Source organism: Porites lutea, chromosome 11, assembly GCF_958299795.1.
Source record: "Porites lutea chromosome 11, jaPorLute2.1, whole genome shotgun sequence".
Taxonomy (NCBI): Eukaryota; Metazoa; Cnidaria; class Anthozoa; order Scleractinia; family Poritidae; genus Porites; species Porites lutea.
Window position 1 is genome coordinate 26,493,400 of NC_133211.1, and position 27,701 is coordinate 26,521,100.

Sequence of the window (27,701 nt, forward strand, 5' to 3'; positions counted from 1 at the left end):
CAGCGGAGCTGCGCCGTAAAATACACTGTATTTCAGTTTACATAAGGTAACTTCTGGCCGATATCGGTACACTTCGCCTACCATAAATGACGCAAATATCCGGAAAGTTCATTGCAAATGGCGACATTTGCCGGTACGTGCAGCGTAGTGAGTTGTGTTGATGAGCATTGAGTATGAGTTTTTTTACGAAACTGTTGATGCAAAATGCATCATCCCGACAATTGTTTGCATTGAAAAATATCCCATTATCTGTTAGGCCTGTATTTTGCTTGTATAGACTATCAGGTTCGATCGTGTCTACCACATCATTTGGAAATTTGGGATGTACAAAGCTTAACTACTACAGCACCGGCCCGGGTCACAAGAAACCCACGAAGAAAAACTACTACAGAGTGCTCGGTGTATCTCCAAAAGCCACCCAGGCGCAGATCAAAACCGCGTTTTACAAGCTTTCTCTCAAGCATCATCCAGATAAACACAAGGGAAGCGAGGAATCACACGACAGATTCCAAGAGATTAGTGAGGCCTACAATGTGTTGAGTGATCACGAGCAAAGAAAACTCTATGACCGCGAGCTGGTGGTGGATGGCCAATTACGAGCTGAACACGCTCACGCTTATTATCCGCCAAGGTCGCCTAAAAAGCCTCGCGAATCGATTTACGACTTCGATGAATGGACTAAGGCACATTATTCAAAACAACTGAATCAAAACCAGCAAGCAAGAACGCAAAAGGCTGAAGATAGAGTTGAACTGAACAAGCCCAAAATGAGAATAGGGTCATTTAGGATGATTATTCTGGGGGCTACTGTCATAGTTGGCGTTATATCCTATTACATTCACTTAAAGAGATTAGAAGAGGACGCCAAGAAGTACGAGTGATTTTTTTCTTTTTGAGTATTTATCAGTGTACCGTGTAATGGATGCTTCCAAGTAAAATGGTAAAATTATGATACAAGAAAAGATGATGAGATGAGAGACGATGAGATGGTGAATTTTGAGCCTGCTGAATACATGAGAGAGATGGTTTTTCAGTCAGTGACACAGGCAGCTCAGTAGAAAAATCCGAGTATTCCAATAGGAGTTGACCCCTATGACCTTCTCCTTACTACCGGAAGTTTAGATTGCACTACCACTAAGCTACAGGAATATCGGTAGGTGCTTATATGCACAATGATGAAGATGAGATTCTGAATTTTAATCCTGGATGTCAGTTCCAGCAGCATGCAGGATGTTTGTCACATTAACCTTGTTTAGTGGCCTTAGCTCCCATGAGCCTCCTGTAGCTTAGTGGCAGAGCGACTGGACTAGTAACCAGAGGGTCATTGGTTCAACTCATATGGGAAGTACCCAGAGCTTTTCTTCTGAGGCCCGTGACTGAAAAAAAACATCTTTGTCAAGAAGTGACTCCTTTGTCGAAATAATAATATCAGTATAATTTACTGTAAGCCAACAGGGAAGGTGTATTTTAATGTGAAGCAACCACAAAGATGACATTATTTTATTGTGAGCAGTCCTATTAAAGTTATTCAGTGAAATCCATTTATGTCTATGCCAGCCAGTAATATCTGTGTTAGACATTGTCCAGCTTCATAAGAGTGCTTGTCTCGATTTCCACAGTGGCTGGTAATCAAGCCTAAGCACTAGTGAATCAAGTGGAAGATCTGTTCCAAAGACGATAAGTAGAGTAGCACATGGTAGGAATGCATCATGGATCACCAGTCATCAAATAATATTAAAGATGGGAAATGAACTGTTGTCTTATTGAGGATATTTGCGTCACAGATTATGTCAAAGGAGAAATTTGATGGCTCTCTTTCTTTCTTTGAGTAGGATTTCTTTTTTGCTCCAGCGGTAAACTTTTCTGTGGCACGCCTCAGTGAAAAAAATGTTGTTGTCACTGACTTTTCCCACCTGTTTCATTGCTTACTACAATCAGATTACTACAACAAAAGAAAAACAATGCCATTGTTGTATTTTATTCTGAAGCATTTTGATCCTTGGAGCAAACTGTATACTTATAATTTCAGAACTAGGAATCACTGTAGGTTAATTGAATGGATAATTATTATGGATTATTCTCTGTATTCCTATTCCAGTAAAAGGTGAATCATATGCACCCTTGATCTCAAAACCTCTTCTTGTACTTTCCTAACAATGGATACCTCTCTATAATGATCATCTATCCCGAAAATGCAAAACCTCATAGAATCCCCACCTCTCTTCCTACAACTCCTTACATGAAAGACAACAAAAGCACCGTCAAGCCCCAACAAGAGAACCTGCATGCTATCAATCTATTTAATTCGGTGGGGGGGGGGGGGGGGGAGCGTGAAATAATCAGCAGTGTGAACAAGTTTCAACAGTGTTTTATTTGGAAGTGAAGAATTGAAAGTGGTGAATGAATTCAAAAATGAATTATTTCATATATACTTCACATCAGTGTTTTATTTTGTTCATGATATTTTAATGGGCTCTTCAAAAGTTCAGTAAATTATTTTCATCTTATGGAAAGTTTTTTCACTCTTAAGGGACAAAATGTTACAGAGTCCAACTCAAAAGACTTTCTATTCCAGTTTTGCAGATTGAACGGAATGGTACTAATACAATGCCCAGCATTGTAAATGTGTATTACCAATATGTTAACTTGATCTCAATTAAATTACTGCACATATTATTAATTCATCAACTAAAATCTATATGAGTACTGGGAGGGCCTTCTACTTCGTAACAGTTCAGTTAGCTTTTCAGTTTTGATCCTTCGTAAGTGGTGCAAAGTTTTCTGACTCTGAAAAGTTTGAATGAAGTCCTCAACATTCATTTCCCTATCCAAGAATTTGTCAGCTGTTTTCTAAAAATAAATAGAAACAAAGCAATACAAAATATGAAAAAGTCAAAGGAGTTGACAATTACGAGCAATGCATATTATAAAGCCCGGCCCGCAGGGTTAAGAGGGCAACCCTGGAATCTGCCAGTACAGTATTCTTGCACATGAATGGTAAACAAGAAAGAAATAATTGATTTTATTACTAACAGTTGGCTATCAGGAGTTGTAAAAAATGTCTGCAAGTAAGTATTAGAAGGTGCAGTTTGCAGCACATCAAGTACACAATTTTGGGTAAGAAGAATTTTCAAAGTACAGATTGAAGGCCTTGTTGGGGTAAAATTCCGACAACATGGCCTTGAAACAGCGACAAGATGAAAAGGTAACAAACGACATTAGGATGGGTTAAATATTGACAGGGACTTTGCCTACTCCTCAAAATCAAATTAAGGACCGTATTTGAAATTCAGACCCGGGAGATAAGTGTCCCACTAAGAGGGCCTCTGTACAGTGTAGAACTTTCCTGAACAGACACCCAACTTTAAGGAAAAAGGTTGTGCTCATGGCTCATCATTCCACATCCATTTACTGAAGAAATCAACCTTCTTATTTTCTGATCATACCTGGGAAACCACACGCTGATAAGACATAACCCTTCAAAAATTATGCAACAACAAGAATATTTCTAACCTCTGCTTCCTCTTCAGCTTGTGCAGTGGAAGTTTGTAGAAGTGCTAATGTTGTATCAGGAGAATACTGGGTTGAAAATGCTTCTGAAAGACAGGTGAGATTATTGCTGAGTTTAGTGGCAATGACGTTGGTCCTTAATGCCACCACTTAAATCACAAGACTAAGTAAGAATGTTAATGACATAGCTATTGGGAGCTTAAAAGCCCTTTCTCTCAAAAGTAAACGTAATATTGAAGTGGTGTACTTAACAAGGTCCTATTCTGATCTAACATCAATTAAATGCTTACTTGATTCACAGGGATTATGTTACAGGTATAATCAATAATATTCTTAAGTTAAACCAATAATAATGAAGGCAATCATACAACATAAATAATTTATTTTTTACTGTGTGGACACTCAAACCAGGACACTTGAAAAGATTGTCGAATCACAACGTTTTCTGAAAACAAAAGTTTCAAATGGACCAATAACATCCATAAATCTGAGGACTGTTTCCTGAGATAGTTGCAAAGTTGAACCTTGAATTTTATTGGTACATTTGCAAGAAAAAATCTTGAGAATCTTTTGTTTTCAGAAAATGTTGTGACTGGACAATCTTCTTCTAAGTGTCCTAGTTTGAGTGTCCACACTGTAATAATGGATACAGGCAAGTGAATAAAATATTGGACAAGATTATTTACCAAGTTTTGTCCTGTTCTTCTCAAATTCTGCTTGTATCAAAGCTTTGTTCTGATGAGCATCAATAAGCAGCTGTTTGTTCCTCTCCAGCTTGGGTTTCTGTGACAAGTTATGCTCCGCAAGACTTTTGTTACTGGCTATTAAAACATCCCGATATCCTGCTATCTTCTGTACCTGTATTCACAAGGTTTAGGATTATCATTATAGTATTGTAAAACAATGTCAAATTTTGATAATCAAGTAGAAAAGTTATGAGAATCAAAAAAATTAAGACTAAAGGAAATATGCTTTAACTTTTTAAAAATTCTTTCAACCAATTTTTCGAGAAATGTATGGAAGCCAGTCTGGAGAGTTTGTATGGTGATGGGTTAAGCCCTAAGAGTGATCAGCATCAATTTTCTCCTTGTAATATCAGTGCTTTGTAAAACAGAGTGGTCATGAGAATTACGGACATTACCACACAAGATGAATTTGTTTGATATTTTATCAACTTCTCCCCACTACTTCTGTAGGAAATGAATAGGGGCAACAAATGAGAATTCAAATTTTGATCTTGGGGTTTAAAGGGTTAAGAATCTATGACAGTAATCATTCTTAGATGTATACCAAATCTTATCTATTGTAAAGAAATTGCATGATTTGCCATATAACGTGACCCAGAAATTCCAAATGTTATTTTGCTCTCTATCAGACTTGGTCTTGTAATCTTGAACTACCTGGTCCATAACTGACAGGATAGGAGTACAAATATTATTATACCAGACTGAACCAGAACATATCCCTGGGATTACAGGCTCATGAGAAGGGTCAAAGGTTCGTAACCCTTCCTCTCAGACTTCTCCCTTACACGTGATCTTGAGCCCAAATTCTCTTCCCCTTCCCTTTAGAATGCCTGCCTCACAGGCTACCACCCAGCCAACACTCATCTACAAGATAAGACTAAAGTATATTTGCAGATTTATTTTTTTTATTTTTTTTATTTTTTATTTTTATTTTATTTATTTATTTTTTTTTTTTTATTAACAGAGATCTTTATTACCACTACATCACTTACAACACTTTCACTACAAAATTTAAGGTTACAAAAAATTACAATTAAGAATTAAGATTCCAACGATTAATACAACATACACTGCAACCAGGCTTGCTTCACGCATACGTAGATTAGATTATAATCATTTACAGTAAGGAGAGGAGAGGCTTCCATTGTGAAAGAAATTTTGCTTTTTGTCCTTTGGAATAAAAAATCGATCTTTGTACAATTAACTTGTCTTTAACGAATTCAAGAAAGTGATCAAAGCTTGGGGGTTTAATTTCGCTCCTTTGCAGGAAGATATGTCTCTTGCCAAGAAGGATATAATAGTTAAGGATTTGCCTTTTAGGATCTTCGGGATTATAGCCATACATTATACTTAAGTCATCAAATAGCAAACATTCACCACTGTGAGTTTTCCACCAGCTAATTACTTCAAACCAAAACTTTTGAATTACTATACAGTTAACTAGCATATGGGAGAGCGTTTCTAGGGAATCACAATGTATGCAGAGAGGAGAGTTTACGATTTTCATTCTGTGTAACAGAACCCCATGTGGAAGAATATTATGAACAATCTTATATTGAAATATGCTTAATTTTGTTTCTTTAGTTATTTTAAATGGAAGCATATAAATAGAACTAAGTTTGGAACTGTCCAATCCTTGCCTGCATAGTCGAAGGCTAGCCAACGGTTCTACAAATTTCCTTTGAATAAGTATATTGCGAACCTTCTTGCTAGTAACCATGTTAATTTCCTTAGTTGTATTTTGTTCCATATCTTGATTGTTCATGATAAATCCCGGTCTCAAAGCGCACTTCCATCTATAAGGTATAGCTGATATTAAACCAAATAACTTAGTAAAAGGCGCCTTGAGGCCAGTTTTTAAAAGAAACTTATTAAGTGTGAGGAATCTGTTTTTTTCATCTAGTAGGTCTTTAATTCTAAGTATACCAGCTTCATGCCATTCTTTCCAATATACTGATTTACCGTCTATTAAAATATGCTTATTATTCCATAAGATTACATTCTCAACACAGATTTCATTGTCCGAAGTTTGCTCTCGGACTTCCGCCCAGGTGTTAAGAACATCAGCGTAAAAGATTGGTAAGTTGTTTAGGCCTAGAAATTTTACATCATAATCACAATCAAAAATAAATGGCCCTCCAACATTTTTCAAATAAAATAAAGGAATTAACATCCACTGATCCTCTACACCATTCTTCATTCTTTGAACCCAAGCACTTTGTAACGACTTGGATATAGTCTCAAATTCTGGTAAATCCAGCCCTCCTCTTTCTTTTGGACCTATAAGAGTATCCCTTTTTATCTTTGGTTTCTTGTTATTCCAGACAAAATCTGTAATCAATCTATTAGTGATATCTATATAATGAGGCGGTGTATGTATGCACGAACTTACAAAGATAAGTTTCGATAGCCCTAATGTTTTGGCGATTGTTATCTTGCCATAAAGTGAGAGATCTCTTTGAGACCATATATTAAACAGCTTTTGAATTTTACATATCTTTTGTGAAAAATTTTCCTGTTCGCAAAGTTTTAGATTGTAAGAGAATGATATCCCTAAGGCGGAGATAGGCCTTTGTGGCCACTGAACTCCAAATAGTGTATCAGTCCTATTTGGGTTTTTTCCAAGCCACATTGCTTCAGATTTACTTTGGTTAAGCTTTAAACCGCTGCAATCTTTAAATAGGTCTAATAACTCTAACAGTTTCCCAAGCGACTCTTTATCTTTGCAAAAGGAGGTGGTGTCATCGGCATATTGAGATAATTTTATTTCTTTGTTTAGGACTCGAATTCCCTTTATATGTTCATCAGCTATTATTGAGCAAGACAGTAATTCTGCGGCTAAAATGAACAACAAGCCAGACAAAGGGCAGCCTTGTCTTACTCCTCTCTTTAAAGTAAATGACTCGGAGGCGAAGCCGTTGTTTATTATGCAGCTAGAAATGTTTGTGTACAGAGTTTTCACCCAAGTCTTAAAGTCGGGTCCAAATTGAAAGGTATCTAGAGCTTTAAATAGGTACTCCCATTCTAAACTATCGAATGCTTTTTCAAAATCGATGAATAAAGCAATTCCCTCTATGTCCTGGTCAACGGTGAAATTGAGGATGTCGCTTATAAGTCTGATGTTTTCACCGATAAATCTTCCCTCTACGTAACCAGTTTGTGTGTTATTTATAACTGCCGATAGAACCTTTTTTAGTCTGAGAGCTAAAGCTTTAGAGGCAATCTTATAATCCACATTTAAAAGTGAAATAGGTCTCCAATTTTTAAGATACAATAAATTTTTGTTCTTTTTTGGAATAAGACGTATGATGCTTTGTCTTTGAGAAATTGACAGCTCACCTTTATGGAATCCATAATTAAAACTGTTTACCATTATCTTGCCTAATTGACTCCAGAAGAAGCTGTAAAATTCGGCAGTAAAACCGTCATTGCCAGGGGATTTGTTTTTTTGGAAACATTTTAAAGCATTCCAGCACTCATTCTCCGTCAGCAAGCCTTCGCAATTCTTTCTTTGTTCATCATTCAGCTTTTCTACCTTGTCATTATCGAAGAACACTTTGAATTTAGGATCGTTTATTTGAGGATTTTGCGAGGAATATAAGGATTGATAAAATCTTTTTTGTTCTTTTAGGATTTCCTTTGGGTCCGTGATACTGCTTCCGTTTTCTTGTATAAGGCTGGTAATGCATTTATTTTCATAATTTCGTCTCTCAAGATTAAGAAAATATTTCGAACTTCGTTCGCCGAACTCATGCCAAAGGGCCTTGGAGCGCACACATGCTCCTCTTGCCCGGTCGTAGGAAATCTTATCCAATTCGTTCTTAACTTTAATGTATCTCTGGACGGCTTCTGCTGATGGGCAGTTTTCACCCATATTTCCCAGTCTTGAGACTTCCTGTACGAGATCTTTTTCATAATCTTTTTTCATTTTAGCTTTTTGTTTTGAATAACTAATTGTGAACGCCCTTATTTCCATTTTAATCAACTCCCATAAGAGTCCGTGATCTTCAAGATCCTGATACTTGTTTATAAAGTGCGGAATTTTAAACATTAATTTTTCTGCATATTCATCATCTTCTAAGAGGGAGGAATTGAATTTCCAGAATCCAGGACCTCTTGGGTATTTCTCATTAATTGGCAATTCCAACGTCACTAAAGAGTGATCGCAATGTGCAGCGTGCTTGATTTCACATTTCTGCACGGGGGAATTTTGTAATAGTTGACGGGCTATTAGCCAATAATCTAATCTGCATTTTATTTTCAAGTCAGATGTTCGCCAAGTAAATTGTTTTTCTTCTGGATGTAGCGTTCTCCATACGTCGTCTAAATCCAAAATACACATCAGTTGCTCGATCTCGCTGGCGACATTCCTTCTTGACGAAACATCACGTCCTCCTTCTTTATCGGTTTTGGAAAGAGGGCAATTAAAATCGCCACCTACTATAATGTTGTCGTTGGGAAACTGTTCAAGTAAAGATCTGAGTTGTTTAAAAAATATAATTTGCGCGTTATCATTATTGGGTGCGTAAATATTGGCACAAATATTTGCAGATTTGTATAACCTGTCCCTACTGCATGTAGGGGTACCTTTTCTTAGGTCATTCAGGACTGTCCTCTAACAGTACCAGGTGACTTCACTTTGAATGACAAAGAAGTCTTAACCCTGGATAAAAGACACAGGCTGAGCACCCTAGGTCTAACAGGTTGAGAGCATTTGGCTCCCTGTAATATTTTACCAGCAAAGACCTCTTTGGCATGAAAATGGTGATATTCACCTTTTGGTTCAGCCCACACCCCCACATTCTGAACTTTTCCAACCAGTGCCACTACCCTTCTCATGATCATAGAGTGTTATAATCTTCACTTGAGTCAGACCACAATGGAGCTGGATTAACACAGTTTAATTAACAACTTCTATGGTTCTTCACCATGGCCAATTCCGACAAACTTAAAACGTATGCAAGCATGTGTACTAGAAAATACCAATCACTACACACAAGGATAACTGGAGATTTGTTGTGGATTATCTCAGACAGCTACACACATGCCTACATGGATGTCCCTCATTCAATGTAAGTAAACAGGGACATAAGTCAACCAGTCATTCTCAGTCATATCTTACTTTGGCCAATGGCATAATATGGCGTGGAGTTGAGGCAACTTTGCATACCTCTCTTACCTTCTGTCTGCACTGTTGATGGTTTTGACAAGGCAGCAATGCTGGTGGACGAAACAGTAACACAATTTTCCCAGGATTTTTATGAAAAAAGTTGCCACAGTGGGAAACACTTTTCTTATTTTCCACTAGGTACCAGTTGTTCAAAAGGTGGATAGCACTATCCACTGAATAAATGACTATCCACTGGATATTACATTATTGGTTTCCCTAAAACTTATCCATTGGATAGTGATTTATCTGGCCCCGGTTGTTAAAACGCTGGATAAAGCGTTGAATAGCAAGTGCTATCCACCGGATAAATCACTACCCAGCGAATAAGTACTGGGGAAACTAAATGCACTATCCATTGGATAGAGATTTATCCGGTGGATAGAGCTATCCAACCTTTGAACAACCAAGGCCTCTTCCCAGTTGTTCAAAAGGTGGATAGCGCTATCCAGTGGATAAATCTCTATTCAGTGGATAGTGCTATCCAACGTTTGAACAACCGTGGCCTGATGGATAGCGCTATCCATCTTTTGAACAACCGGGGCCAGCATGGCTGCCATGAAGTGTTGGAAGTACCATGATTAGACTTCAAACTTATTATCCACTAAATATTACCAAATTTTGGGAATGGATTTTCATACTTCTCCTCAGATCCATTCATCCCAAAAAAACGTTAATTTATAATTAGTCTTCACAGTTAGTCACTACTGCAACTAGGTGACTTAACAGCTCATCCTGCGGCTCCAAAAGTTACATGTATGTTTCACCTTACCTTGTACAATTCAATCCTCCTGAAAAAAAACTTGCCTATAGAAAGCTTATCCGGGAATAAAATACAATCAAATACGTATAAAGATTTTAAAGTTGACATCAATAAGCTTGTGTGTTAATTATTTAAAAAAAAGCAAGTGATTTCGATTTCTAACAATATCAAAAAAGAAAGATTAGGCGAGCACTGAAAAACTTACCTCATCGTTATCTGATATGATGACATTGAGCTGCTCTTCGTTCTCCAAAAGATCTTTTAATTCTCCTTTGTCGACATGCCGCAGCAAACTCATGATGCCTTCAATGGCGTTCATCTCGTTCAAACGAGGAACGTTGACAAGTGTTGGTGCCCCATAACTCGACATGATCGCTTGGGGATGAAAACAAATCCAGGAAAAAAATTTCCGACGGTTAAGGCGCTCTGTATTACCAAAGATTTGAAATTGCTGGTTTTGGTAAACTTTGTAATGGTCTGTAATGTTTGTATGAAACGCGATAGCGTCACGCTTAATTCCAGAATGCCATGTAGCCTCGCCGTAAGCCAAAAATTCACTCACTCTCCCCTCCTTCGGAGAAAGACTGGTGAGCGACCACATTCAAATCAGTTAGAATTCCGGATTCGACCGGATAGCTGTGTGCCGGCAAACTAAGAATTTAATGGTACCAAGCAAGTCTTCCTTTGATCGCTTTCCTAATACTCTGAGTAAAGTTCAAGCTATTAAAAACCCAAAACAGATGATGTATTTTTCGTGTAGCTGGTCATTTACGCTCTTGAATATTAGCTAGTAAAAGAATGGTATCCTATCCAAGGATCACCAAAACAACGCCAGCAAGGACAAAAACTACACCCACATTTTAAAGATGGAGACCCTCAAAAACCATTATGGAGAGGACTGTCTAGCCCCATATTGGGAGTCTTCCCCGGGCTTACAACCCAAAGCTAGGCTAAGAGAAATTTTGTGCTTTTTTCAACTACAACCCGCGGTCTGTTAAACTCTCTCGAAACTGTCATTTGAACTATCTTGGGCATACAGATCTCGTCTCTCTCCATTTCTGACTTGACTGAAATAGAATAGCCGCCGTTTTTGCCTTGCCTCACGGCTTGGGTCAGTACGACTGAGTTGACATAGAGTAAATTTTCCATGATGCCAGATTCAAAAGTCTCGAGCCCTAACAGCTAGCGCTCAAAATATGCTCCACTTTGGAATCAGCTTGTTATGGTTTAAAATTTACATTATCTATTCAGTTGATAAAAGAATTGTATAAAATAAAGAGGGAGAATTCAAATTGTGAAAACCGACTAGCGCACGGTACAAGTCGAATGCATGTGTGACTGAGAAACTAGCTAGGAAGTCTAATATCTAGATATAGGACTCAGGTTCCGTATTAACCTTGGAAACAGTTACAAAATGGCAATTTACTTTTTGCAAATTACCAGTCCGCCGATTTGGCTCCCTAGCCTCAGACCAGGCTTTGCATCGAGGAAAAATGGAAAAAAATCGGCGAGCAAAGCGAGCCGAGCTCTTTTACCCTTCGCAGTCCTCCACTCATTTCTCTTCGCTCAATGACTTTTTTTTTCGCGGAGCCTGGTCCAAGGCAATGGCTCCCAAGCGCTGAGGGAAAGATGAGCACTGTAAGTGTTTTTTTTTTAAATTTGCAAAGTAAAAGTAGCATCAAAACTGCTAATAATTACTGATATCTTTAGCTACAACCACCCGTGTTAATTGCAATATTCTTGCTGTACACGTAAATTAAATATTAAAAACTGTAACAAGCCCCAAGATTCCATTAAAGAGGAAAGAAAATCACCTAAAGCAGTTAATGATAAGCCGAGGAGAACACGTCTAAGGCCATTAGCGTGTGGACTTCCGCTCCAGGAACTCATGGGCGCCTGTCCGCTCCAGATCTGCAAGACATTTTAACCCGGCGAGCTAGGAGAGCATGTATATAGTGCTTATGGAGAGGGCCGCTCACCGTCGCCAGTCTTCTCTTGAAATAAATCCGTATCCCGAATTTTTATTATTTATTTTTCACCCGGGAAAGGAATACTCAACAAAGTTTTTAACAAGGAGGAATCAGCCCCGAGGTCTAATCCCTTGTTCTTTTAACCCTTTTTTGACTTTTTTGTATACTTTCATTGACAAGAACAGTATCTCTTTCAACTGCTGTAAATGCACTGTCGTTTACATCAGGGCATCTGTTAACCGTTTTGGGCCTTTTTACAAACGAAGTTGACAGATTTCCCTCTCAGTTTCATATACTGTTCATATACTTCAAGTACTGAAATCCCTAGACCTAGTACCTGAAGCCTGAAAATGGTCCGCCCCCCTCGGATTTTCCGCCGCCCCTTGGATTTTCCTTCCTGTAAGGCATATATTACGAGATGATTAGTTGTTTCTTTTCTTCCATTATCCAATTTTTTTATAATTACAATTAGGACTTCAAAATTCCTCAAAGGAACACACATTCGCTTAGCAGCGAGTCAGTAAAACAGTTAAGAGAAAAGAGCTGACAACTGAAAAGCTCATCAGTCCAACAGCTTGAGTAACAATTAAAAAATATGTCACATTTATCCATGCATTAGTTTGAAGTGTTTGCTTTGATATGTCCAACCGTTCGCGTTCCGCTCTTTTTTTCTCACAGGTGGCATGCAATTTATTTGTTGCCATAAGATATCGATGTACCATTCGGTCAAAAAAATTCGGGACATAATTTTCAAAAAATTTAGTGGGACCACAGAACGGCTCAGAAGATTCAATTCAGTTTTTAAGTTCCTTTAAATGGTCACACTTCAGGATTTTACACCCAGACCCACAAAAAAGCAGACAAGCCTTGCACAGCAAAATAAACAGTATCACGGCAAAGAACTCAAAGACTCACCTTTATTTGCATCGTCAAACTTTAGGATTTCATCCACGACCTCAAAAGGTGGAAACGCCAGAGAAAGTGCCCAAATTTGAATGGTCAAACTGGCAATACCCAAACGTTAAAACATCCTTAGTTTTAGGTCATGAGCACCCGATCATTAAAAGCAGTAGCACCACCGCTCAGTGTTCTTCATCAACTGTTTTGTTATTGTTTCATATTGTCTTTGGCTGACATTCATTCTGGATGATTGAACAAATGTTAAGTTGAAAAAATAAATCGGTTAATGGAATAATTTAAAATGGTAACGTCGTGGTTTGCAATCGCGCTGGCTTAGATAAGAACTAGACGGATGTTAGAGAAAAGGCGGACTGCAAGCAGTCTATATCGCCTTCATTTACCAATCACTCCAGTAAGAAGAGTATTCTTAACAATGATAATAAAAATACACTACTATTGCTGGTTACGAATATGAAGTCTACTTTTTTGGGAATTAAAGGATCGTTACTCTAAACTTAATACTGAACAACAATTATAGTGACTAATCTTATATTAATTCTCACAGATGAGGTATTTACAACAAAGAAAAGTGAATTAATTTTGATGGTTTTCGGCAAGAGACAAATTTAACCAGTAAATTAAAGTTGTAAATAACTGACACTATTCTGATTCGGAATCATAGTATCGCTGATGTACGATTTAACGTAAGCCTGTGATCTTTCGTGCCTGCTAAAATCCCCTTATTTAATAAATATTATACAAAATCTCCATAATATTCGGTGCCCCACCATAAAAATGTCAACCCTAATTAAAAATTATGATAGTTTGTAAATCTCCCGCAGGGAAAGCTTTTCAGGGGTTTACACTGATAGACAAATCGATTTCACTCATATCTAAGTTATAATGGCTCATACATTTCAAAGTTATCTTCAGTGTTAGATTTTAATAGGAAGGAAGTAATCGAGGGTTGTATTATTTCCGGGTCATTTAATTCGTGTGAAGGCTGTTGGTCCGTACACTGTATGCTATCAGGTCTGCGGTTAGGAGAAATTGTAATTTTGCCAACAAGACGAAGCCGTTGTGTGAATTCAGAGGTGACGAACTAATATTCTAAAGGTGAAAAAAAAGCTGTGAAACTGTAAGAGATCAGTCTAAATGCTTGTTTAAGCGTTTGACAAGACCGTAGTGTTGGTTGTGACAACGGTGGCGGTTTTTCGAGCAACTCAGTGCAAAATTGATGACGATGGAAAACTGAATTGCGTAATGAAAAGGAGAATGGAGTTAATGTTCATCAGGTAATTGCTTCGCATCGAAGAAGAAAGACGAAATTGAAGTTTGTCTGTTCACCTGCTCAGGGTTCAAATATCACGTTTTATGCACACATATATGCCGAGAGTGGACCTTTAAGTGCGTATTCGGTTGGCACTTTATGCGATAATGTCTTTCAAGTAGGGCTGTTAGATGTCGAAGGCATATCACCACGTTGAAACTACATTTTTAAAACGGAGAAAATCTCATCGCGCACGGGCCGATATTCTATACAATTCTGAAAAGTCTTCCACGATGGACAATGTGTGAACGCGGTAAGAAGTTCCAAAATTTTCGACTCCAACGCTTTCTAATCTACATATTTCACTGACTGTGAAGGTACCTAACAATGCCTCGAAGCTTACTCGCAAGATATACAATAACATTTCCCTTCATTTACCTCTTGCTCAGTAAATGCGTTAATTTTGCTGTGACGACTACCACATTAGATCATCCAACAGCAAAGCTTGCGTTTATTTTTGAGGAAATTCATAAAGAAGATTTAGAGTCAACTTTTGATAATATTCTCAAGGAAGCCATCATTTTTTCGCCTCTTCGCTTGGAAGGAATTACAATCATATGGAAAGTAAAAGATACTCCTGATTTAACGTGGGCGAAAATCAACGAAAACATTATCTTGCGAAATGCAAGTGCGGTTTTAAGCTTTCTTCCCCCGTGGAAAAATCAGGTTCTTGTTAACGTATTGAGTACAAGTGTTACTCCGGTAATTGGAATGGAAAGTCTTATAGAGGACATTTATAACAACAAGAAGGTAAGATATGAAAAATATTTTCTTAATAGTGAGACAAAAGGCACTTTATAATGTAAAAACGCCAGTCATATAGAAGTCAATATTTGAAAAAAATATCTGGAAACTGTAGTAGAGCGTGTACTGTTTATTACATAACGTTTTCGAAGAAAAAAGTGTTGAATTGAAATTCAATTAAATTTTGTGAGGCGAACTGAAAGATACTTTCATTCCTATATTTTCCCACGCACAATAGGTTTTTTAGATCCAACTATTTCTTATAGTTTCGATAGAAATCTGACATACGTAAATTTTAACTTAATTCACCACTTTTACAGACCCTTAACACGTTTATTCAGAGACTTATTACAAAATTGGCGCTCGTCTCTCCCGCGGTGAAATAACAAAACAGAATGGTGTGAAAAAGTAAGTAAATTTGCATGAGAATTTGCTTCTTTTCAAGCTGTGAAAAAAAAAATAAACCATACCAAGAAAAACTGGTGTGTTAAGCTTCGATCATTCTTCCAGCATGCTTTTTTAACTGAAATGACTATCGGAGATATACAGTTTTAAGTTAGTTGGAGCTTTTTATTATTTCCGAACACAAAACTTTGTTTTAACTGATTTTTAACTGGACGTCTGGAATGAAGACATTAATGAAGGACTAATTCCAGCGGGGGATTTATACAAAATCATAAGCTAACAATTTAAACCTCTTTCTCTTATCCCATGGCCCAATTCGGCGTTATTTCAATTTAGATCTAAATCGGAGAACATTTCATGATAATTATTTACTCACAAATAAGATAATAACTGTCAAATAAGGTCCTTTCCTAGCCTCTTATAAATTAAAATTTAGGTTTTTGCTGCCTAAGTAATACAGAGTGAACCCGGGAATGAACCAAAGGGAAGCCGCCGGTAGAATTATAAACTTGTCCATTCCATGTGACAAAATGACAAGTAAATCTTGAATTTTAAGTGTAATGGGTCTGTAATTAACAAGTCGGCACATTGACTGTACACTTTAATGTCACCAAATAGCAAACAATGGTTAATCAAGTAATATGGAACAAGTAATGATGAGTGTATATTTAAGAAAAGGCAAACATATATTTTACCATTGACGGAGTTAATGTACACGGAAGATTTCGCTAAAGAAGCGTAAAAGGCGTAGCATTTCTGTACTCTGGCACAGTTCTAACTTCTAGGGGTATTTCAGCGAACCTCACAATTTCAATGCACTCATATATTCTGTCACGGGCGCGGGACGAAGAAAAAATGTGAGTCCACGACAGGAATTGAACCTTTGACCTTACGCACACCGGTCGCATGCCTTAACCACTGAGCTGCGAAGGACTCGTGGCAAGCTACAGCTGTAGGCCAAATACAAGATTCATTCCTATTGTTAGTTCGTCACTGTTGTAATGAACTATGTTTTTTTTTAAATTAAAATTATTTTATTTTACTTTTTCACGTGAAAAGGTGATCGCAAAATGATGTTTTGTAAGTTACAATAGAATTGTATTGGTATATATTGTACAGCTGCTTGTATTCGAGTAGGCGGTATAGGGAGAAAGTGTGGCGCAGGTGTTGCGCAGGTGAGGGCAGTATCCCGCCAATATTTCCCGCAGTTAATCGTATCCGGGCCCGCTATACGCGTGTTGTATTGTTTGCTGTTTTTCGTCCTTGCTTCGAAAGGTTTTTGACCGGCTACTCCGGCTTTCTCCTACTCAACAAACTTCCAGATTCTTGTTTTAACCGTGACAATGACTCGCTTGTTTATTAATCTTTTAAAGCAGAACTCCTAGTATTGCGGGTAAACAAGTCGCATTTTAGTCGCAAATTACGTGTAGTGAGTTACAATAGAATTGTATTGGTATTATTTTCAATTCGGCGGTATATCAAAGGATGGCGCAGTGGTGAGGGCAATATCCCGCGGATATTTCCCGCGGGTAATCGTATCCCGGAGAGGACGCCACACGTGTGTGGCACTGTTTGTTGTTTCTTACATTTTCTTCAGGCAAGAGTGTATAGCTAACTCCTAACTCATGGAATGGGATAGATATGTATACTAGCCTTTGAAACAGGAAACGACAAGTCACAAGCAACAACATGTACAGGATATGTATCGACAAACACAATTCCTAACTGGTTTTACCGGTACATAAGCTCCATGCATTTTGTGAAGTAACGTTAGTTTGCAAAGATTTCATACATTTCTTGTTCCAGTTTATCTAAAATATTAAAGTTTCAGACTTTTTTTAAATGAAGTTGAGAAGCTTAAATCGCAAAATTTAATTTTGGTGTTTTAAATACTGTTAAATCACAGTAATTTTCTTTTTCGTAAAACTTGCAAAGCAAATTAAGTTTCATTTTTATGTTGGATATTGCATTTAAAGCCTTTCTAACTAACCAACTGGATATGAAATTCATGTAAGGAAAGACTTTTCATAAGCAAGGAGAAAAGTTGAGCTTTTCCCTTCCTATGGGACCCTGGGAGGGCATTGTTTCTACAGCTCCTGCATAGGCTAACAATATCACCGAATACTGACTGTTTTTAAATAATCAATCGGCGTAGATATAGGGCCAATAACTCCACGCAATGATTTTGTGTTTGTTCCAAATCTGACTTCCAAATCTGTTCGCGCGGCCAGACGACCTGAAATGACCCGTCTCCTCCCCGCAAAAATCGGCTCCATAGAAGGGACAGTTGGACACGCAAAGCCTTCTGGGAGATCCGCCTGCCATTTTTTTCATTTGGTTTATACCCGGAGTAGTCAATCGATAAAAATCGGTGTCGATTTATCGAGTGATAAATCGATGAAAATCGGTAAATCTCATTTGATTGATATCGATTGTATCGATCAATCGGTAGAAATCTACAACACACTCGTTTCGTTTATCGATTTATCTAGATTTTACCGATTCCATCGACTAAAATCGGAAGATACATCTGTTCTTCTGTTCATCCAAAAATGAAAACTGCTATACAAACAGTGAATTTGTTGGCAATTGAGTTACCATTGAGAGTCAAACGATCAAACAATATCATTACTTTTAAAAAAATTTAAAAAATCTTCTATTTTCTTTAAAACCCGCTTTAAAGTCTTCTTCTGATGGCCGATATTGGCCAGGTTTTTAGGTGCCCAGTTTTTTCACGATTTAGATCTGCCACCCTTTCAAAGTAACATCAGTTCCACGCGTTAGTAGGCCTACTCTGGGACCTTAACTCGCCGCGAGATTGTGCGAGCTAATGCGAGTTTAGGCGAGTTAAGGCGAGATAAGGAAAAATTGAGCTCGCCTATCAGTTGCGAGTTTGTGCGAGATAAGGCGAGTTAAGGCGAGTTAGGGGAAAATGATCCACCTTATGTTGAGGTTATAAGGGTTAAAACTTATAATATGCTTTAGTAATATACATTTAAAGATGCCTGGCAATCTTTGTATGTCATATATATAATAGGCTCCATGTTGTCCAATTATGAAAAAATTAAACAAACAATTTCAGATGAGCTCCAAAGTTGAATGAAGCCAAATCTTGTTTAAATTTATTAATTGAATTATTTTCCTAATTGGACAAGCTTAAGTATGGATATGCTAGTGATATGGATTCCTGTTCTTTATTAATTATATAGCATTTAGACACCAAACTATACCATTTGGTGGCTGTATCATAATAATAATAATCATCATCATCATCATATATTATTTATTAAAGCTATATAATTATTTGGCAGAATAATAAATTACCAGTAGTGAAGAAAAAGCAAATGAAAACAAAACAATCATGAATTGATAAAAAAAATGTAGCTGCAGTATAAGCACAGGTAGGATATTTTTTTTTTTTTTTTAAATCAATAACACTATGTTTTAATAGGCAGGTGAGCATAAGAGGTATCACATGACATGTCATCAATTGTTATCACTAACTCCAGAATTGAATAAGAGTATAAAAAACTGGGGAAGCTGACCAATTACAACTCAGCTGAGTTCGAGATTTCTTATTTTAAGCCTAAAAAATTAAAAATTAAAAATTAAAAACAAATCATAGGATAACATTTTTTTCTTCAGTTGAGAGATTCAAAGCAATCTTGAATTTAGAGTGTTTCTTTGTCTCGCCTAGAAGTGTAAGACTAAAACTTAAACTATTTTATGAAATTTTTTTCGTGGATTCACTGTTTGTGCTTTTAGTTAATGTCACTTACTTTGTGGACCAAAACACAAACAGTCATGGGATTTGTAAGACCCTGTGACCCCATGCCTCTGGAATTTCTGCCATGCTTAGCATTGAAGCCTTTTCGTTAGGCAACGAGTTAGTGCATGTTCAGGCTGTTCCTGGTAGTTCCATTGACAGTCCAGTTGTCACTCCAAGGCATGACAATGTTAAGTAAGAAAAACCTCATCGAATCTTTAGTGGTAAAATACCCTTACCACAGAGGCTATTGGAAATTCCAGAAGGATGGGATTGGTCAATTTATTACATATTTTTTAAAGGTAAAAATCCTATTTTCCTTAAAAATCACTATCTTTTAAACTTTTGAAATTTGTATTCTTTGGCATCTTTGGAGTAATAATATTGTGAAATTACACTGAGAGTAGGATGAGATATTAACATTGGTATCCACTTGGCAGTGGCGAGATTGGGCGAGTTTGTGCGAGATAATGCGAGTTTAGGCAAGTTAAGGCGAGATAAGGAAATTTGAACATAATCTCAAGTTGCGAGTTAGGGCGAGTTAAGGCGAGTTAAGGTTCCAGAGTAGGCCTGTTAGTTACTTCCCGGAATAGCTAGTAGATAAAAATCAAAATCGCTAAAATTCGTTAGCGATCAAGTGATTTTATCGATTGATAACGGAAAACGGTTAAAAGCTATCTAAGGAAATCTTTTAGCCTGAATTTCAGGCATCCCTTCGACTCTTGAGGATCTCTGAAATTCAGCTGGGAAATCTCATGGTAATTGCCTGCGAGAACTGCGAATGTAATTAAACCGAACCGTTTTTATTATTATGTACAAAAGGGTTACTGTTTTAGAGAGAATCTTGTGTCTGTAATAGTTTCCACATCTTTTATTTTCATGTTTGTTTATCAGTTGTGACTCGTGGATGTGTTTTCTCAGTTGTACTATTTAACTTAATATGCCAAAAAACAACAATGTCGGACTTACTGTTATAAATCGTTAAAATCATGAAAAATCGATAATATCGATTTGACACAGCAATTTAGTTTATCGATTTTCACCGATTTCCGTTATCAATCGATAAAAATCACTTGATTGCTATTGATTTTTATCGATTGACTACTCCGGGGTTTATAGCAACAAATAACATCAGCTAAAGCCAGATTTTTTCTTTCACATTTCTTTCACACAATTACATGAAGAACAACTTAATTCCAACTTAACTGTGTAATATAAAATAACAAGATAGATAAACAGAACTGGGATGCTTTGAACTTGAGTCATTTGCTTCATAAACTACATCCATATCCACTACACCATCGAAATCGCAGCCAAATCCCGGAATGTTTAAAATATACATGTACGTATGCCGTATCCCATTGCAATATTTGAAAGCTAACAGCTTAACCCATAATCACTGCAGATCAGTGCGTAACTTTCTAGTATGCTCTCTCCATAACTGGTGATGCGCAGTTTTGATGTTTTTTTCAGCAATTCTACAAGGCTTGTAGGGTTCTGTTCGAGTCTCGTTACTTTAAGAGAATAGTGTGTTGTGTAAACCTCATAAGGCGTCCTATTTGGCCTCATCCGATGTTATCTACTGCTAACCTTGTCTTTTTTCGACAGAGATCCTTGATTGGGCGTCGCCCTCATAGGTAGCCCGGAATAAGAAGTCGCATTTTTTAACTTTAAACTTGTCAGAGATTCTTTAGCAATTTTGTTTCATAACTAGAAAATTCTTCCGTTCCGGATTTTTGCTGAATACTTTTTAAAATCTTGATTTTATATGTTATAATTTTGAAGGATGGCGTGATGTACCTATCAATGCTCCCAACGGAGGCTTTGCAAGCTAGTGTGCTCAAAGACCTGATGGTGGAGTTTGAGGATAGTCGTTTCGCTTGCATCACGACCGAATCATCGCGTGACGACTCGTTATTCTCCCACTTGTCTGGCTACCTAACTAACAAGTATGGACAACAAGCGACCTGGCCTCGGTGCATTATTCTTAACCAAGAAACACTTCTGGAACAACTCAGTGCAGGTCTTGCCGCCATAAGCGCTTATGGATTGCGGACGATTCTTGTTCACTGTACGAGTGATGAGAGTGAGGCAATAATGAAGATTTTTAAGCTACTCAGTTTTGAAGTATTGAGAGAATTCGTGTGGATATTTACCGATAAAGCCATTGGCTGGAAAGCGGATGACTTTCCAGAGAGTTCGTTTGGAGTGAGGAAAGCTCCGACGATTGGGAACGACAGTATTTTGGCCCTGTCCAAAGGATTGTTAAATGACTCGGTGAAGCTGTTTGTGAAGAGCTTGGAGCGCTCTGTTGGCGGACTATCACACATTTCAATGTTACAGTGTCTACAAGGGGACCTTTTTAGCTCCTATAAAAGAACGCTTTTCAGGTAAATTGTAATTATATAAGTGTAACGGCCATTTACTGGCATAAGCACGATGTAACGAGTAAAGGTCATCAGTGTACTGACATGGCGCCCAATGGAAAATCTACAGCGAGGAGAAAAGACCAACGGAACCATCCGCGGCCGTTTGCTGACAGTGAGGGTCTGGCCGAGTAAATGTCAGACCTTAGAGATGCGCAACAATAATGTAGCTATAGTTTAACGGGAATTAGTAAAATCCAGCTAGTGGTCTACTATCAATGCTGCGTTCTGATTGGTTGAACTACTACTAGGCTATATGTTATAGCCCATAAGTAGCGAAAAGCGCGGGCTTTTTGGCGGCATAAAAAGATTAAAGTCTAGCTTTAACTAGCTAAATTTTTTTTATTCTCGATATTTTTGACCAACTAGTTGGATTTTACTAAAACAATTATTCCTCTCGAGGAATAATCATTAAATAACCTGCGAGCAAGCTCTCCGCGCGAGAACGCGCGAGCGAGCAGCGAAGCCGCGAGTGGCCCTCGCTTTCGGATCTCCTCTCGCGTGCCTCTCGCACGTCTACTTTTTACGATATCCCCCAAATGGAGAGCTTACTCGCAGGCTAAACGGAAACGCTCGAGATTATATTTATCCCGGAGTATACCAGCGACCATCCGGATGTAGAATCTTTACCGGTATAAAGTCTGTTTTTGATGGCTTAAAATATTTTTTTTTTTTTAGGGAAATGATAAGCAGTAGTTTTCTTGGCCAAACAGGAGCCGTCCGATTCAACCCAAACGGTGAACGCCCATCCTTCAAATTTTCGATTGTGAAAGTCATGCGAAAGCCAGAAGGGGGACTTTACTGGAACATCGTGGGACATGTTGAACCTGAAACATCCCAAGACAATGCATATGGCCCCAGTATGTTTGAGCCCTTTTTACCTAGGGACCTACCCAGACCGCGTCATTTGAGAATAGTATCTATTGATCAGGATCCATTTACGGCGTTTCACGACATGGACTACAGCACAAGACTAGGCACAAATTGTCCAGCCAACACAGTTCCTTGTACGCAGTTTGATGCGGATGATAACAATCCCTCAGGAACACAGGCAGGGAATAATATATCGCTATGGAACACCCGTTGTTGTTATGGTCTCATGATTGACATTTTAATCAAGCTTCAAGAAATCGAAAAGTTTACATTCGATTTATATTTAGTCGCAGATGGAAAATATGGATCATTGGACCCGGTCACTAAACAAATGAATGGAATGATCGGCGATGTTTACAGAGGATTTGCCGATCTAGCGCTCGGAATGATAACGGCTACCGAGAAGCGTTCGCAATATGTTGACTTCACAACTCCGTTCATGGACACCGCGTTGATGTTTCTGGTCAAGATAAATAAATCAACAAATAAAAATTTTTGGGAATTCATCAGCGACATGAGACTGATGAAATCTTTTAGCACGTTGCTGTGGTTGATGTGTTTAGCAGCGTTTTTAACTGTTGTTGTCTCTGTATATGTGATAGAAAAGCTGTATTATTATAGACAGCACAAAAGCGCCTATCTTCTGCCTTTTGAATTTATTATGTACGTTTATGGCAATGTGTTTCATGTACCACTCACAAAAATTGAGGCCCAGACTTACTCAGTTCCGTTTGTGATGGTTGTTGCGAACTTTGCGGGTCTGGTGTTAATCAGCTCGTATACTGCAAATTTACTTGCCTCTCTTATCACCCTGGATGAAACTGTGATTGTTACAGGGATTGTAGATCCAAAGGTAAGTGCTGTAACGCGGCTTTAATGTAATATGGCAAAATAAGAAGGAGTCGTGTTTCGCCCCATGTAAGGGAGTCCGGATTCCGTAATCCAGCAACTTTTTGAGTTGAAGAATTCGGAATCCTGGGCTTTGGAATCCGGAATACAGTTTAAGGAATCCGGAATCCCACAAACGATTGGAATCCAGAATCCAAGTTCCGCTGACAAAGAATTCAGAATCCAGTACCTGTAAACCGGAATCAACGGTGTGGAATCTAGAATCCAAGACTGTCTTGGATTCCCTTACATGGCGCGACGTGTTTCAGCTGATATCCAGACCATGCAAAACAAGATGAGTTTAATATTAAGGTTGATATCGAATAGAAAACGTTTTCAAGAGGATCAATAACCACGGGTTAACGTCCATTGTGCCCCAAAGTACAAGATAAAACAAGTATTTCAAAATGTTATATAACAAGTATTAAAGAATCTCATGCAACTGAACACAGCCAAACCAGTTCATGATTGTTTTTAAAGCAACTGAGTCGAAACTTGGGGGATTTTATTTTACGGTGACGAGGAAATTGCTGTCAAACCGCCGTCGAAAAAGCCTCTTACTATGTTTGTTTGTGTTTTTTTCCATGAAGTTTAAAAATGGTTTTCGTAGATCGGATGAGGAGACGAAGAGCGACACAAAGATAAAGTGCACCAGAGATATGAAATTGAACACATTTTAATTGTTACGGGTAAATGATACTATATGTGACATTTGCAGTTCATAGAGGAAAAATTAGCCGATTGCAAACTATAGAAAGCATGTTGCAAAGAAGTCCTTGCGGGTCTGGAAGCTACAATAGGCCAGAAAAACGTGACGCTGCCTAATAAGTTGCCTTTCAGCAGAATTGCGCGCGTATGAGAAGCAGATGGGATGATGGTAACGAAAATTAAGGAGACTATCAGCTCTATTTCTTGCATTTTTCCTTCCCGTCATTCACCACGTTCGTCCCCTAAGAAAGAGACAATAATGACGACTGTGATAACCTGAGAAAACAGCCGACATTTCGTGACGTCACCATGGGTTTCCCCGTCAAATGACGTCTGAGAAACGAACGCAGATATTCCATACTGACGACGTCTCACTACTCATATCTGGGTAATACTTGTGATTGGTCGCGCCGCGAGAGAAATGTTCTTCAACCAATCAGAAGTACTACCCAAATCTGGATAGTGACGCGTAGTTAGGATGGAATTTCTACTCTCGTTCCTCAGAAGTCATTTCGAGGGGTGGGGGGGGGGGGGGGCGGGGGGGAGGACCAGTGGTGGCGTCGCGTCGCGTAATCCATCAGCTGTTTTCTCACTGTGGAAGAAGTAGAGCATACAGTCAACTCTCTCTAAGAAGGACACCTCCGGGAACGGCCCTGACTTACAGAGGTGTCGGGCTTATAGAGAGTAGGAATAATGTGACTCCTACAGTAATATTGTAAAGCTGAACCTTTTCGCAATGAATACACGTCTGTTGAACAAGTACAAAACAGTAAAATGACTGAAAGACTGCAGGGACCAACACCAGCTGGTGTTCGTCTTGGAGAGGTGTCCGTTAAGAGAGAGTTGACTGTAGCTGAAAACCGGTTTTTACCCCCGAAGATCCACAGGCAACGGAAAGACGAATACTTAAACATATTGATAACCTTCACATAATGATCAACAATAACTGCGTGTTTTTGTGCGTCTTAGTTAGTAGACCCACCAGAAGGATTCACTTTTGGAACCATAAAGGACACGAGCACCGAGGACTTCTTTAAAAAAAGCAAGAGTGAAAGGCTAAGAAAAATCTACGAAAATATGAAAGAATACAACGTGGAGAACTTTGCTGAGGCAGTGAAAAAAGTTAGAACAGGGTATGTTTAACTGATGCATAACACCACGAAACCATAGTTATTTAAAACAGTTTTACGTATCGTTCAATAACAAGTTTGACCATGATATTATAGAAACCTTGTTTCCAAAAGGTAAATAACCATTTTCCAGGTGATAAGTCTGGCCTTATAAACTACTTATTAACTTCGTCTGTTCGGTCATTACAGGGAAACTGATCTCAGACCGAGGCCTTGATGTATTGACCGAGCGATAGGGAGGTCAATAAATTGAGGCCGAGAAAAAAAAGGAAAGTAAATAGATAAGGAAAAAGAAAAAAGCTACACTAATTTAAGTTCCAAAACGAGTCGTATTATAGAGGTTATGGTACTTGCAGTTTGCTGACCCGGACCCTCTCATATTCTTGATGTTGTCTTCAGAAAAAAAAGGAAAATAAATGGATAAGGAAAAAGAAAAAAGCTACACTAATTTTAGTTCCAAAACGAGTCGTACTATAGAGGTTATGGTACTTGCGGTTTCTGACTCGGACCCTCTCACATTCTTGATGTTGTCTTCAGTTTTAACCTGAAAAGATCACTTAATGAAAAAGAAAATAACCAAATAAATTGCCCTCACTGAACACTAATCATTGAACAACATCATGTCTTTTTTCTTTTCCAGCGAGCTAACAGTCTTCATCTCCGAACTAGGCGCCGGTGATGAGGATCCAAACTGCGAAATAAAACAAGATGGACTGCCTTTCGAGCTGGGTGGATTGGCTTTCGCGTTACCGAAAAACTCTTCCTGGAATCATCCTCTATCTCATGCAATCCACAAACTGAAAGCGGAACACATTATCACTGAGATATTTGGCAGATGGACACCGTCAAGATGTGAAAATTCTCAGCAAACTGTTGTCGCGCATAAGATGGGCCTTGACGAGTTTGGAGGGTTTTTGTTCAACACGGCAATGATAAGCTTGGGATGTTTCTTTATCCTTTTGGCCGAAATAATTGTTTATCACAGAATAACCAGAAATAGGAAGAGCTTTAGCCCGCAGCAAAACGGAGTTGCGATGAATTCATTCAGACTGCCCGAAAGCACGTCGATGATTAGTATATTAAACACTGGTACAAGTGTACCTGTAAAACCTAAAACTATTACTGATCAACACCAACCACTATAACTTTAGTCATCTGGCCAAAAAATCAGTGCTACGAAATCAAAAGGACTGAACTCGTCATAATCTCTTAGTGAAGTGCTAAGCGGGAAGGGAGACGCTAGTCTAAATAAATGTTTACAATGTTTGTCTTGCACCTGATTTGCAGAGAAAGCGACGCCGGCGTGATCTGACTGATCAGCGATCACTTAAGGTTAACCGCTAGGAATACGCATATAAAGGACTGCAAATACATTGTTGTAAATGTATTTTGAGGAGAAAATTTCAGTAATATAATGAAATGAATTCGAGTTAGAAATTTTGGTAACAAGTCGCAAGAGGCGGGTGACTCTTCTGCCCGGGACAACTTTTTGATGTTAACGGCGCCAAAGTGTATAGTTAATTATTGTAGACAAAATGTGCAGCTCGAGCCAAGATCCTCCTAAATACCGCACCAGGACAAACATGAACACTAAAGAGAATTATGGTATTTTTCGGAAAGGTCTATTGTGAAGAGAAAATGTGCAGCTCGTGCCAATGTACTCCGGAATAATAAGCTAACCCTGCACTATTTACGAGAAGTATTGCATTTTCGGTAAGGCCTATTATGTCAAACAAAAAAGGGTTGGAAAAGATGACAACGTTTCAGCTCGACCAACAAATTAGATCGTTAGTCCTTTTAGGTTAGAACATTTTAGTACATTTCATTAAATCAACAGTATTTGCAATATCGTAGACTTTCAACAGTGAAAGTAGCAAGCTTAGATTTGAAGCACTTTGCTTGGTTTTAGCACTCTAAGGATTCTGGGAACTAGATTATTAAAGCATGCGCATGATTGTTTTGCACATTACGCATCCTTGACTAGACTACTTCGGCCGACTTTGCTCTATCCTACGGTCATATGTAGAGGAAAGGAGAAATAGGGTCTCGAACGCTCGCAAACCTCTAAAAGAAAGAAAAAGGCGGCTAGCATATTCTTTCATATTACATATCACTGGCGTGGCAGAACTACAATAACCGACTTTGATAGGTTAACCAGATCATAATGAAGCAACCAGCGTATATTTCCACCTCGCTTGTAGATATGTGTACACTGGTTTCAGTTACACGTCTATAGCAAGGCTGAATGTTTTGCGACTTGTTCAGTTAGCATTCCAATCAAACTTGGACAATCGATCAAAATTAAAAAGAAAAATTGATTATTTAATGTTGATTTAATAAAATCGCCGCCAAACGACAGGTATGTACAAACTGTT

The 27,701-nt window shown here is 38.2% G+C and overlaps 2 protein-coding genes across 2 annotated transcripts; one reads left to right on the forward strand and one right to left on the reverse strand.

Moving 5' to 3' along the window:
* Positions 1–2,474: 2,474 nt before the first annotated feature.
* On the reverse strand, positions 2,475–10,706 carry LOC140952488 (vacuolar protein sorting-associated protein 37B-like). The gene is made up of 4 exons (XM_073401913.1): positions 10,392–10,706; positions 4,197–4,368; positions 3,514–3,596; positions 2,475–2,850 (listed from the first exon to the last, which is right to left on the reverse strand). Exons 1-4 carry the CDS (start codon positions 10,554–10,556, stop codon positions 2,689–2,691), a joined length of 582 nt encoding a protein of 193 aa, XP_073258014.1. The 5' UTR covers positions 10,557–10,706; the 3' UTR covers positions 2,475–2,688.
* A 3,903-nt stretch (positions 10,707–14,609) lies between these two features.
* On the forward strand, positions 14,610–26,481 carry LOC140951836 (glutamate receptor ionotropic, NMDA 2B-like). The gene is made up of 5 exons (XM_073401190.1): positions 14,610–15,136; positions 21,087–21,691; positions 22,406–23,453; positions 25,166–25,329; positions 25,967–26,481. The coding sequence occupies exons 1-5, from the start codon at positions 14,714–14,716 to the stop codon at positions 26,469–26,471; spliced, it is 2,745 nt and encodes a 914-aa protein (XP_073257291.1). The 5' UTR covers positions 14,610–14,713; the 3' UTR covers positions 26,472–26,481.
* Positions 26,482–27,701: the final 1,220 nt, after the last annotated feature.

Excerpts from the sequence above, each read along its gene's own strand:
- LOC140952488 (XM_073401913.1), bottom strand. The coding sequence starts at position 10,556 with ATGTCGAGTTATGGGGCACCAACACTTGTCAACGTTCCTCGTTTGAAC. Across the intron at positions 3,597-4,196 it reads GAAGAACAGGACAAAACTTG|AAGCATTTTCAACCCAGTAT; the intron begins GTAAATAATCTT and ends CCTGTCTTTCAG. Across the intron at positions 2,851-3,513 it reads AAGCTGAAGAGGAAGCAGAG|AAAACAGCTGACAAATTCTT; the intron begins GTTAGAAATATT and ends ATTTATTTTTAG.
- LOC140951836 (XM_073401190.1), top strand. The coding sequence starts at position 14,714 with ATGCCTCGAAGCTTACTCGCAAGATATACAATAACATTTCCCTTCATT. Across the intron at positions 15,137-21,086 it reads ACATTTATAACAACAAGAAG|GATGGCGTGATGTACCTATC; the intron begins GTAAGATATGAA and ends ATAATTTTGAAG. Across the intron at positions 25,330-25,966 it reads GTGAAAAAAGTTAGAACAGG|CGAGCTAACAGTCTTCATCT; the intron begins GTATGTTTAACT and ends TTTCTTTTCCAG.